The sequence below is a fragment of the Volvox carteri genome (assembly GCF_000143455.1).
Source record: "Volvox carteri f. nagariensis unplaced genomic scaffold VOLCAscaffold_48, whole genome shotgun sequence".
Taxonomy (NCBI): Eukaryota; Viridiplantae; Chlorophyta; class Chlorophyceae; order Chlamydomonadales; family Volvocaceae; genus Volvox; species Volvox carteri.
In genome coordinates this window covers 13,567-27,800 of record NW_003307591.1, presented here as the reverse complement: position 1 = coordinate 27,800, position 14,234 = coordinate 13,567, and the positions used below count along the sequence as shown (strand labels likewise).

The 14,234-nt window shown below is 53.3% G+C and overlaps 1 protein-coding gene across 1 annotated transcript; it reads right to left on the bottom strand.

The window, feature by feature from the left end:
* Positions 1-1,805: 1,805 nt before the first annotated feature.
* Positions 1,806-3,822, bottom strand: VOLCADRAFT_65458 (uncharacterized protein; the record flags this gene model as incomplete). The annotated part of the gene is made up of 4 exons (XM_002954982.1): positions 1,806-2,103; positions 2,823-2,945; positions 3,198-3,349; positions 3,694-3,822. Coding segments are annotated over 4 exons (702 nt in total), but the record flags the coding sequence as incomplete, so codon positions are not given.
* Between the last annotated feature and the right edge of the window lie 10,412 nt (positions 3,823-14,234).

Here is a 14,234-nt window from a genome sequence, read left to right as displayed (position 1 = left end):
GAGAGCCACGGCGCGGGCCCCCCTAACCCTCTCTCTTCCCTCAGGTCCCCCTTGTCGGTCTCGCCTCTGCCCAGTGCCCGCTGCCGTTCTGCGGTCGCTCAGCCCTCCAAGAAGCATAGCAGCACATATACATAACAATAAGCAGATCCTAACGCATATCTGCCCACCTAACCCAAATTGCGCGAAAAAAAAATCGCAAATACCCCTTTCCCGCGTGGTCGCCTCTGGGTCCATTATCATTCACGGACATGCGACAGCGCAACCTCTTCATTGTTCCACAGCGCTGAGCATTAATTAAAGGGACACGTGCTCGCGTGATAGTAGTTAATACACTCGCCATTTGTTTCCATCACATGTCCTCGTCATACCGCCAATCCGACCTCCATCGCGTCAAATCATATAGATGTGGATGTGGATTAAATAGAAAGAACGTCCCCGAATTCGAAGTCGTACGTTTCGGTGCCGTGCATCGCCTAGGGAAACCACGAACGCACCGCTAGGATTGGACATTGCAATATACACATTATAAGACGTCTGAAAAGGCAAAGCCTGTAACAAAAAAATTGGGACACAAACCTCCGCCATCGCACGCTCAACCGACATTTTCCTCCCCAATATCGTACAGTTGCGCGCCGAAAATGTACCAAGGATGAAATAGAGGCCAATGCTACACGTCCAGACCAGCCCGGCCAGAAGCCAACGTCCAATACCCTCATCGACAGCGAAATGAAATAAGGTGAGCAACACCAGACAGACAGACAGACAGACAGACAGACAGACAGAGGCGCGAACGGCAAACCAACGGCAGACCGCGCGCGCAAGGCCCACTCTCTAACGCACTGCCCTGCCGCTGCTGCTGCTCCCGAGGCCGCCGATGCAATTGCGCTACAACGACGGTGGCGCCGCCGGCACCGCTGCTGCCGGACGCTCCGGTGCCGTACTCGCCCCCGTGTCGACGTCATCTGAGCCGTGACGGGCTTCAGACACGCCGGACGCTAGTTGCTGTGGTCGTTGCGGAGACGATGAAGACGAGGGCTTAGCATAATGCTCACTGTACGGATCTTGCGAAGGCAGCGATTGCTGCGGCTGCTCCTGGTCATCCGGTTCTCCCTTCTCCCCATCGCCTTCCTCCTCACACTGTTGGAAGTCCCGGCGCTTGTGGCACAGATACACGAAATGCATGCCCTCCAGGCCCGACAAAGCGTCCATGCAGTCGGCATTGCTGGCGGGGTATGGACCTGTACGACAGGCGGTAAGGCAGACTTAGGTGGGATTGCAGTACGGCTCGGTCAGATATGCGGATTGTGATCTAGTTTCAAACGATGTACCTGACTGTAACTAACGTCATCATGTCACACCCCCTGGCCACGTGACATACAGACGCACACAGGGCAGCAGCAGCAGCAGCATCTGCTACTGCTGCTGCTGTTTTTTCTAATGCTTCTGCAGCCGCTGCTTCTAATGACAACGGCCAAACGGACTGCAGCGCTACCTGGTTGATCCTCAGCACCCAGCAGCAGTAGTAGGAGTAGGAGTAGGAGAAAGAGGAGGAGGGAAAGGAAAGTAACTAAGTTTAACGAAAAACACAACTGATGTAACGGCTAACGAAAAACTGACTCACCGCCGACCGTACCTTCCCCGACCGCTCAATCCACCCACCCACTGTAGCAACATCTCGTCCACCATCCAACACACAGTCACAAGGGCCCAACAGATGTCTAGCCGTCACAGCATCCTTACGCCACCGGTCGGCTCGCATCGCCCACCACGCTCTCACCGACACGGTGTCCCAACAACCCCAACTTTCATTTTTTTCCTCCTCCTCCTCCTCTCCTCCTCTGCCTCTCCTCCTCCTTTTCTTCCGCAGAGCGGGAAAACACAGGAAACGTGTCCCGCCCGAAACGCAACCTGAACTCAACCAACCATGCCGTACCTTTGATTAAGGGTCGCACCACGGGATCCGCATCCATGGCCTCCAGAACCTCCTGCTTAGTCAGCGCGTATACGACAATGTCCCAGCCAACAACCTCCTCCAGGTACGGCAGCCGGCTGGCCGGGTCGCCGTACGTGACGAGCATGAAAGCAAAGCCTGGCTTGAGCACTCTGCAAAGGATGTTTTACCAGCGTAACCAGAGTGGCCGGTAAAAGAGAATTACATTCAATCAACAAAATCGCTCATCTCAGATCAGGGTCTTAAAGCACCCAACAAAATTATTGAATATTTCCACCACGGCAGCAAGTCACAGTATATACCGTAAGTCATGATGAGAGCGGCAGGAGGGTGTTAAAAAAAAGCATCTACAGAGATTCTACGCGCGCGCCTACATACCCACGGATCTGCAGCTGCAATGGAGGTAATGTGGGATACTACTAACATGGCAATTTGCTGAAAACAGCAGAACGGAACGAGGAAATCCTCAACTCGACTCACGGAGAGGAGGAGGAGTAGTAACCCCCGGGCACACTACAGGGAAGGATGAGACCGGTCGTCCGGTCCGGGTCCGGGCAACACACGTCTGGAAGAAGCAAACCGGAGCTCGTCCCCAAGCCAACATTCCGTAAGGCCCACCTCACTCCGTCTATGAATGTGCCCTCCTCACTCCATTTCTACAAAGAGGGGACAGACAGACATACACCTTCGCGCGCATCGCAACGCCTTTGGCACAATGCGTGTGTGTGTATGTTTTGTGTGTTCTTTTAATTCACGTCTCGTCTCGTCGGCCACAGTGCGGATGGTGAGTTCTGCCAATTTGTGCCCATACGGCAACAGTACGGCACTATCGTACGCACCTGCGATAGTACAGCAGCATCGTACTACGCACCTGAAGCACTCCGCCAGCATCGCGGTTGCGTCTTGGGCGCCCCGTTCTCCGCACAGGATTGCATCCAGAGTGCCCTTATCGATGACCCCCTCAAAGCTACAATCTGTGAACTCCGGCATGTGCCTGACTCCAGGGAAAGTTCCGTGCGGGAATGTACGGAAGTACGTAATAGATGGGAGCGCGGTGTGGATGAGAACAACCGGAAATTGTGCTTTGCTTTTTTGGGTGTGTTGTGTTGGACAGTGAAGGACAGGAAGCGGATCTGTTGTCCTACCTCTCCTCCTCTGTCCTAATAAGCCCTCGGTACACTTTACATTCCCTTAGGATGCCCCTTCCCCCTATCCATCCATCCATCCATCCATCCAACAAGAGCACCTGGCGTCCGCCACGCGGTACTCGAGAGCGCGCACTCCCTTGTGGAGATCTGCCATGTGGTTGATTACCACGCGGCTGTAATCTATGTTGATGATGAGGCGCCAGCCCGCCCGAGCCATGTCCTCTTGCAGCCGGGAGCTGCCGACGCCCACCTAGAGCGATACGGGAAAATGAGAGTAAGAAAACACATTAGGAAATGTGTGGAGAACCAAAGTAAGAAAGGTGCTTAATGATTAACGGCAAACGGAACGCAGCCAGAGCGCCGGATGAATGAAATCACTGATGCATGACTCAGCTTGGTAATCGGCTGGCACGGATTCGTGAGGTGAGCGGGATGTGGAGGATAAGGGGGAGGATGAGTTGCAACCCAATTACACATGCTATTGGAGGGTGCCTGCTGCTTCAACCGAGGGCTCGAAGTGACAACGCCAGGGTCAATTCAGGTGTAAATTGCGTCAAGCGGCAAGGGTCGATCAATAAGCAAGCTGATATGTACCTGTAGTAAGGTAGTATGCAAGGGAAAGGCTTGGTGAAGTATGGATTGGAGCCCATTGAAGCCTTGATACCAGTCGAATGCGGCAGGCTCCCGTGAATATCGCTCATCCCAATAATCGCAATCTCCATAATGAGGCACTGCGATGCTAATAGCAATATGGGTGACCTCGATGCAGCATACATTTCTGCCATGCACGGCCTATAGGCAAGCTCACTTGTCGTTTTATTGATGACGTACTCCTCAACCATAAGTGATCATGCAAAATTTTCCGGATGATTATATTTCTTTATTAGGAGTTTTTACTGTGCACCGAGCGTGTGCAACAACAACACAAAGAGTCAGTCTGAAAATACGTAAAACTCAACAGCCACGACGGAACAGTGCCCATTTCCAAGCCATGCCAGGCCTACCCAACGAATGACTTTGGAACTTTCTAATGTCGTACATGGGGCCTGCACTTCTCTGCGAAAGATACTAATTATAGCTCCTTTTCAACTAGTTGCATTATGAGGTCATCTAAGCTGGGGCACTAACTGAAAGGAAATGGCACCTGCTTTCCTTTTGGGAAGCTAATTCACTGGTGAAGGTGTTAGGTGACTGAAGTCGTTTCTTACATTTTAAGCAGTTGCAAAAGTTATTAAATTACTTGAATTAAAAGCTACGAGCTTACCGGAAGTACAATAATCGTCTAGAAATTAACGGACTCTTCATGCATGACGTGCAGCTAAACAGGCTAGTTCCAACAAAGCACAGGCACAAGTGTAGCCCTGCAAGTATAGCTCAGCGATGCTGCAGTGACGGCGTGTATGACGAAACGAAAAAGTATTCCAAATAAGGACCGAGTGGTGGCACACCAGTACGGTTAACGGATGGCGAAATGGAGGATCTCAGGGAAGTATTGGCGGTCATCGAAGCATGGCCCAATCTTGTTCAGCGTCGCGATACAGCAGAAGGGCAGCGCGCACAACCACAGCCGAAACCTATAATGTTCCACCCGGACAAGCTTCTCCTCGAGGTGCCCAAAGACCGCGTTGCCACGACCGTGAGCACTTCGAAGGAGACACTTGTGCCGGGGACTGCCAAAGCGACAAACCACAGTACACATCCCTGATAGTGACACACATGAGCTGCCCCTGGGGAAGAGAGCTGCCCTTGGGTTACAGCAGATACACGAGCCGCTGTGGGGATCGAACCCCCGACAGTCCCCAGGACGGCGAATCATGAAACCCTATCCATGCCCAGCACATCCCTCACCGCCGCCAGCTCCATGCACATCACCCCCGCAATGCCTGTACCTCTGCCGCAACCCCAACCATGTGTGGGGCCCTTCCTTTGGCAACACCACCACGGGTCCGTGCCGTTTACACACTCCAAAAGAATTGTTTTGCACACCTGCCAGCAGTCGCACATCTCGAGGTACTCACCCGCAGCAGTAATAGAGTAGATGTAGAACCGTCGGTTGTACGGTGGAATCAACTTTCAATAGATCCCCGGCTTTGACGGACCTCCCCCCCCACTCGTACGGCACTTGTAACTTGTAGCAGCAGCAGCAGCAGCAGCAGCAGGGCCACGATGTCCCCTCACGTTATACCCAGATTCATGCGGGCAGATAGTGAGACGGGAAGTGCAGCGCATTTGAACAACAGCCTATTTGTCAATCTGTCAATATTAGGACAAGTCAAAATGCGCAATCATGACTCCATGATTGCCCCACACCAAGGGGGCTTTCCCATCACGCCCCCCACCAAGGGCTTCCCCTTCATGCCCTCGCACCAAGGGGGCTCTTCCTTCATGCCCTCGCACAAAGACGGCTCTTCCTTCCCGTCCCGCACCAAGGGCTTCCCCTTCACGCCCCGTTCCACGGGCTTTTCCTTCACGCCCCTCGTATGCCTAGATGCCGATGCATGTATGCTCATATGCACCAGCTTCCCATCCCGGGCCCTCCGATTCTCAACCTCGCTAGCCAAGGAAAACATTCTCCTCAACAAAGTCCAGGGCGCGAGTATCTTCTCATCCCTCGACCTACAAAGCGGCTACCATTAAATCCGCATCACGGAGGAGGACATCCCCAAAACCAGCTTCATAACATCCTTCATAAAGTTCCAGTGCAAAGTGCTGTGCCGGCATGGCATTGCATGGCAGTGAAGGTGTTAAAGGGCTACCTCTTTGAGGCAGTCATGCATGCTGCACTGGCGACTGGCGGCAAGTTCGATGTGTTGCCATTGGACCCGAAGACTCTGGAGCGGGGCAAGGAGGAGAAGCTGGATATCCCGGAATGCAAGCAGTATAACATCTTCACAGACAACGAGGTCCATGGTATGATGAGCACTACGATGGACACATACTTGAGGCCCAAGTCCTCCAACTTCCCTGTCATTGATGCTCTTATGGTGCCGGCAATGTACCTTTTCCAGATGACTGTGTCGGCTATGAAGGAAATTAATGCTGATGACCTCGAAGACGTGTTCAAGCGACTCGGCATCTCTGCTCCGGGCCAGGAGGGCCGCCAATCCAGCCTTTACTTTGTGGTGGATCCTAGCGTCTACAACAAGTTTAAGGTGCGGGCAGGAACGAAGAAGAGGAAGGCCTGCGAGGAGTGAGAGGCTGCCTGGCCGTCCGACCCCAAAAAGCATGTGCGGTCAGCCAACACCCGGTTGTACATTCTGGATGGCATTGATAGCATTGAGTGAAGGTGTCACGCACACGTACTAAGACCTGCACAGCAGCACCTGATGCATCCTCACCACAACAATTGTTGTGCTGGGTGAAGGGACAGCTTTGTGGACACCTTGGACCTATGGCCACGATCTTCATGTTTTGTTGAGCTACTGTGTGCGAGCTACTGTCCTTATTGATGCAGTGGTAGTAGCCCCTTTCGTTAGCCATGGAATGCTGCTGATGTCAATTGCTAGTTGGTTAGGCAAGCTGTGGGGTTGCCCAAATAGGCAATCTGGTGCAGTTTCTGAAGGAAGTGTCTGCTAGGTGTTTTAGTATGTACTGTTGTGTTGGGTTGGGCAGATGAGTAAAAGTGTGCACATGTTCAGATGGTTGCTGATGACTGGCAGTATGTAGGTATCAAAATGGCATGTGTCACTGCGTTTTTTTACTGGTGTAACCAGTACTTGCCAGTATCTAATCTATTGTATCACAGCTGATGAATATTCCTCATCCTCTGACCCTAGAGAATGCATAGGTTCCGAACCGTTCTGAACCATGTCACCCCAACAGTCAGCAGGTGCACCAACCGGCAACAAGATGTGTCGTACTCCTAACTAAGCCAACACACGGTAGGGCTCCTGTCTAACAGGCCACTCATATACTCGTACACAATGCTGCACAAAGTAAGTACGGATCACATTCTGGGGTTTTAAGCCGTTCCAGGAGTTCGTCTATCCCCACATATTCAAACTCGAATTAGATGACATTGTAGCACTGCCCATATGAATACACGAGTTGTGTAACACGGTACGACAGGTTGCATCTGCAGCCCTACACCCTGGCTGTCACCAAAGGGGTTTGCCACCTCATCGTATGACGCCTTACAAATGCAAATTAAATAAGGAAAACATCTCGCAATGGATATAATGCAACAGAGAGCCGACATGATAATACTGCTGCCAGTTTTAGTCAGTCCCGATAAGGTTCAGCTTTCATACCGCAGATGCTGTTGTGTGAATGTCGTACACGGCCTGCAGGAACTCAAGTATGAAGCATCCGACAGCATGCAGCATCCGACTACCTACAAAACGATATGGACGGTGGTCCTGCAGTTGAAAAACTAAAACTAAAAAATGGCATGAGGGTTCTATGGGTTTTACGGTTTTTTTCAACGATTTCAAATAAACCTACAAAAACTTCCCCCTTCCCATTATAACGCTCCCCCAGCCCATTATAACACACGTATCAAGGATGCCTGGGTACTTAAATACTTTATAGAAAAGACGGCAGTGCCCTTAGACTGTCACACCGGTGACCCACCATGGCAGCCCCCCAACGCGACAGACCGTAAACGGAATCAATTTCCAGCTCCATATCAGCACTGTCATATAGACCCGATACATTCTCGGGAGATAGGGCCACAGGACCTAAGACCCCTGACTGCGAAGAACACAAAGTCGCCCCCACCATCCTGTCGACTAGCAACCGAGCACGGTACAAAATTCTGTAGTATATCAAATGCTCAGATTATAACGCACCAAAACGAGACTCACCGCAAAAACCATACCAACAGAACTCGTACCGACAACGCACGAGCGACGCAAAGGAGGCGCCATCCGAAGTGCAAGGCGGGCCAATATACTTGTACAAGTCAACACCGATATACAGCTAACAAGGACATGGCGGTAGTTCCTGGCCACTTTCAAGGCCGGCCGATAATGGGCAGCCATCCCAAGGACGGCCTGGGCTGCGGCCCCACAGATAAAACAGCAAGAGATGCGTGCAATGTGGGAACTAGGTGTGTCCCCCATGATCCTAAGGGTGAGGACGTGACTTCAGTAGTACACCTGTACGATGATTGGGAATGTGGCCTGATGGCGTGTCGAAAGATAAGACATGCCGGGGTGAATGACGCCCCTGACAGCCGGACAGACACTCAGGGGATATCCTCGGTCAAGGAGATGCGCTGTAGTATAGCTTGGCAATCTGATGTGTGTGACTCGATCAAGGGCTGGATAGGGGGGGAGCACAAGCCGGTATCCTGTGAGGGTCCCCTGCAACCTGCAGGGACGCAGTATGGCTGCAACTCTGAACCTGTTGTAACCCACAACCAAACACTGCCACACCATAGCACTCGTGAAACTGACGGCCGTAGGACCTTGAGAGACAACTGGAAGGCAGGGTGTACAGACAATGTGTACCCAAGCACAGGTTCGGAGAAAGAGGTCTGGGGCAACAGAGCAGGCGAGACCTCGTATCAACAGGGCCACTCGAGAATTATACCTCGCAGCATTCAGAAACTCCTGGCGACATCGATTGGGGACGATATTAGTGCACACTCCCCGGACGGAATTGCGGCATCTACAGCTAGGGTCATCTACGGGCGTCTGTACCGGAGTGCCTGTACAGCCTGGACCGGCACTCGGTACGGGCTTGCCGTGATCGCTCTCATTGTCTGTATGGCTGTAGCGAGCATAGGAGTCCTGTGTACCGTTCGTAAGGTTTACAGAACCACCACTCGCCGAGGTATGAACACGTGGAAAATAATACCTCAGACTAGTAACGCAGTTCTACTCATGATTATTCTTTGGGGCCCCCTAGCACTCGTGATAGCGATATGGCCCCTGGACACTGCAATCTCCCTGGTAGTGCAAACGGCAGGATTGATTTGGGTAATTCGACACTTCACTAAACGAATAACTACCTGCGCCGTACCAGCAGCCATCGACCTCGCTCTCGCCTGTGTGGTCCATACTGCTGACACCAGCTACTGGGCATACCAACACCCGGGGGTGATTAGACAGATGATAGTGTCAGTGGCCGCGCAGGTCATGTTATGCCTACATCTCGCCACAGCAGCCCCGATGGCCCCCATTCTGGCGATCAGTATCCCCACTATAGATAAAGGGCTAAATCTCATACCGGAGCTGAGGGGACATGCGCGCTGGCTGATAAACATCTGCCTGATAGTCGGCCTGGCGATACCGCAGAACATGCTGGTGGGCGCCGCTATGACCCTCGTCGTTACACCGATTACGATTACCAGGTGGAATGGAGACTCCGCCCCTGAGATAATGCGGCGCCCTGAACAAGCGGACAGCACCCACTGTGCGGGCCCACCAGAAGAAACCACACAAACCGAGCTACCCTGCCCCCACGCCAGCACGCCAACATGGCTGCTAACAGGACCTGGGACCCCACCAAAACAAGTGACGTGGCCAATAACGACAAACCCGCACAACTCAGACGGCTCTCTATATCACGAGCAACAACAGAAAGAGCCCTGCATGATCCACGCCATAAACAACCTACTAGGGGGACCGTACATCAACCCACAACATGTACTGCAGTACTGCCGTGCAATGCTACAGCACATGGCCGACCGGGGACTCCACAATGCAGCCGCCACGTGGCGACTAACCCACAACCAAAACACCGGCTACTTCTCAACACTGGCAATCAACCCGTACCTCCGCTACAACGTGCCGGTTCGAACTGCACAGCAAAGAAATGACCCTGCACACCCGCATGTCGCCTCCATAGGGAGTGGACAGGAAATAAAACCGAACGCGACGTTAAGCAGTGTACTACATCAGCTGCCAGAACACGCACGCAACTGGGGCTTCATCGTACACCTCACAGGCCATGCAATCGCAGTACGAAAGCACAAGGATCGGTGGTACATTCACGACTCTCTGCAACCGAAACCTGTGGAACTCGGTGACGAAAACGCCACGTGGCCACGTGAAACCGGCGCAATATACACCCTAAACCTCCGGCACCACACAGAACCCACGGCAACCCACGTGGACCTGAGAGACATAACCACCCCGGACACCTGGATGTGCACAGCTCACACCGAGAACACGGAGATCCAAACAACACCCAACGGGACCACGCGCACAACAACGAGGGCACCACAAGGCCAAAAGCGGCGGAAGATCAAACACCTGCATGCAGTGCAACTAACCCACCAAACGACGAGAACACTAAATGAGCCACCAGGAACGTGGATACCACCGCAGCCGACTGCACACGACAATGACCACCGACCAGCATCCAATCTGATAGTCGCGCCTCTCCCACCCCCCTTAGAGGAAGACTCGCGTGAACGCCCCCACCAAAAACGACATACCGGGCACACTGGAATTACCCTCCCGCAGCCACGCGACACCACAACTGGTGCCCCGCGAACCACGGGAACCAGGATACGAGCCAAGCCGCCACGTACCCTACCCACGGACGCGCAATGCAACAGACCCAAACCGCCGACGATCATGGACCACCTCCGGCGGTGGGCCAACAAACGCACCAACCCAGCCGGGGCTGACCACCCCGGGAAAACGATACACACAACAAGGGAAAATGAGAACGCCAGTGAACTCAACGTCAAACGCCCAAGACTGTCGACCACTCCCGTAAACAACAACACATCTCCCCACCCGGAGAATGCAAATCCCTCAGAACACTGCAATAAAACGGACCCCCGGTACCTGCACATTGTCACTCACAACGTGCGAGGACTGGCGACGAACTTCCTCAGTATACTGTGCAATTTGCAGACTTGGGCTGCTGATATCATTGTCCTGACGGAAACCAAAACCGGCAAAAGCACCGGATGGATGAAGGACGCCATACGCAAAGAACCGCAGGGATACAGGCTCCACTGCAGCTCGAAACCAAGTAGCTCTGGCAAGGATCGCTACTCAGCAGGTGTAGCAATTGCCATTGGTGCTCGTTACACTCGTGCAGGACAAGTGACGCACATATCACCGCCGCCTCTGCTACAAGGGTACCTGTGCCACTGCTAGATCTCCACGTCAGCAAGTACCCCCTTACACGTGCTGGGAATCTACTGTCCGGAAAACACCCCAGTCTGGACCACCATATACGCGCACTGCCGGACAGTTCTAAGACAGGCCAAGAGTAACGGGGAACACGTAGCCCTGGCCGGAGACTTTAATGCCGTTCTGAACCCTGACGACCGCAGTACAGGCCTGCACGACACAGCAGACCGCCTACACCTGAAATTCATCACCGATAACATGCTCACACCGGTCCCTGAAAACTGCTCCCCCCGCCACCCGTCCTTCAAGCAGTGGACCCAGGAATGCTGTACACACCAAAGCCGAATAGACGATATCCTGATGTGCCCCACCCTACACGCGAGTGTAAAAGCGGAGACACCCGCAAACGGGAACACGCCACAAGCGTACTGCAACGTTTCTGTCGCCGGTGGTAACTACGACCATAATCCTGTTCACGCCCGCCTGCCCGATCGCACGATCGCCAGCCTGTCGGTCTATCCCAGATCCAGGTTCAGTATAACTGTCTGTCAATCTCAGGTTTGTTGGCGGAGTCTATCTGTAAACGAATTCCATGTCTCTCGACACATCTAGTCTTACCGGAACTTTCGGAGTACGGAACACCCGCGGACCAAACACCTATGGGGCCCATGTTTGGACTTTACCTGTATGATAAATAGGGGGGTCCTTGTGAAGCAGCTGCCCGCGTTTCCAAAGCCCGTATGGTGTTGGATTGTAAGGTGCCCAAGTACGTTTGCGAGGAAGAGAATGTGGCCAGGCTGGAGAAATGCAGTGGCATATTGGAATGTGGGGCGTTTTATTGCACGGGCGAATTTACGTGCAAATCTTTCACCGTAGTATCAGTCCTCAGTTCACTTCTTGGAACGAACATCAGCATAGGTGCAAGCCCTCTCGCTTGGAGGGATATGCAAACAAACATCCTGATAGGGGTAAACTCGCACGCTACCGAGCATTCAACCGAGCACATGCATGCTTAGTTGAATGGTGAGATGCAACCCCCTTTTCATTTCGTGCTCGGAAGGCTGAAGGTGGCGTTGGTGCCGGTGTCTGGGATGATGAGGGCTGGGGCTGACATTAGGGCGTCGCGGAGGGCATGGAAGGCGGCGACGGCGTTGGCAGGTAGGACCTTGGGGAAGGGCTGGGTTGTTTTGGTGAGGGTCGTAAGAGTAATGCGGGCGTAATCTTTAATGAAGCGGCGGTAGAACCCAGTGAAGCCTATGGCGCGAACGTCGGTGATGGAGGAAGGAATGGGGAAATTGGCAAGGGCAGTGAGCTTGTCAGGGTCTGTCGTGATGCCGTCTCGGGAGATGATGAATCCGCAGAACTTGGTGGATGGTTGCATGAAAGAGCACTTGGGTTTGGACGTGGAGGTGGTGGTCTTGAAGTGTGCATAGTACGGCTTCCACATCGCGGCAATGTTCTTCAAAGGTGCGGGAGTAAATGAGGACGTCGTCTAGGTACACGACTGCACACTTGTTGCGGAAGGGGTGGAGGACGTCGTTCATGAGGGACATGAAGGTGGCGGGGGCTCCTGTAAGTCCGAAGGGGAGAACAAGCCATTCGTACAGACCATACTTACACCGAAAAGCCGTTTTATGCACATCGGGTTCGTGCACACGGACTTGATGGTAGCCTGACCAGAGGTCCAGCTTTGTGAAATAGGCTGCGCCGTGTAGCTGGTCAAGGAGCTCGTCCACGCGTGGCAGGGGATACGCATTCTTGACTGTGAGCTGGTTGATTGCACGAAAGTCCACACAGAGGTGTAGACCGTTGCCACCAGGTTTACGGGCGAACAGAATAGGGGCACCAAAGGGTGACGTCGACAGGCGAATCCAGCCACAGTCAAGGTAGTTCTTGAGCTGCTTGTCCAGCTCTTGAAGTTCTGCTGGGGACATGCGATACTCGCGCTGCTTAGGAGGCTGGGTGTCAGGGACCAACTCGATGTGGTGGTTGCATGGGCGTGAAGCTGGTAGACCAGATGGTTCTTCGAAGATGGTCGCGTAGCGCTGGAGGACAGGCTGAAGGGCTGGTGGTACGGACGGGGAGGCGGTGGGTTGAGGGGGGGCTTCAGGGTCGATTTCGGGATCTTCGATGGGACGGAGGACACCCATGTAAACAGGTGGTGATGGGTTGAACGGAGCTCGCTTGCGAGGGTTGGTGGCGTTGGGTGGTGGCGGTCGGGCGGCAGCTTGGCGAATGCATGTCTGCATGCGGGCGATGGAGACGAATTCAATCTGTAAAGCGGACAGGCAATACGAGGAATGTGGGATGACGGTGTCGCCGATGGTGACGGTGTTGGTACCAGGGTTCGACACTGACTTTCCTGAAACTTGCGGGATCCCCCGTACCTCCCAAATTTTCCTTACGGAGGGGCCCCCGTACCAGGCTCCTGTACTGGCCGAAAACCTTACGGGGGCCCCCGTAACCCCGCAAAACCTTTACGGGGACACTGTCCTTGGCTAAAACGCTGTGGAAAGTGACACTTTGCATTTTTTTGCCCTGTAAATCGTTATTTATGTTATTTTCCCGTGAACCATTACACACGGGGGCACGGCACACTCAGTGAAAGCCAAGCACCTTGGCCGCCGCGGCCGCCCATCCCTTCTGCTACTCTTTCGCGTCCTCCTCCTCATCAACAAAATCCTCATCCACGGACGACTCATCGGTATCTCGTTCTACGTCGGTCTCGTAGTCACTGTCACTAAAAGCCTCATCGTCACTAGCGGGGTATGTTGCTTGTACCAGTACTTCAATCTCTGGGTCCGTCGCAACCTCCTCGTTATCATCCTCTCCGTATGGATTCAAATTAATTTTGCTAACGTCAGAAAACAACTTGTGAATAATGCCTGTATAACCCTTACGCGAGTAGATCCCAGCAGCCTGATCAATCAGTGGCTTCGCCCCGGTATCAGCAGCAGGTCCCAACATGCCCACACGAAGTAGCGAATCAACCGTTTCCAGCTTTAGCCGGTTCGTCAGGCGATTCTTAATAATACGATGCCGGCTAAATCCGCGCTCAACACATGCCGTCTGTGTTGGCAGGATTGTAGCGACTTG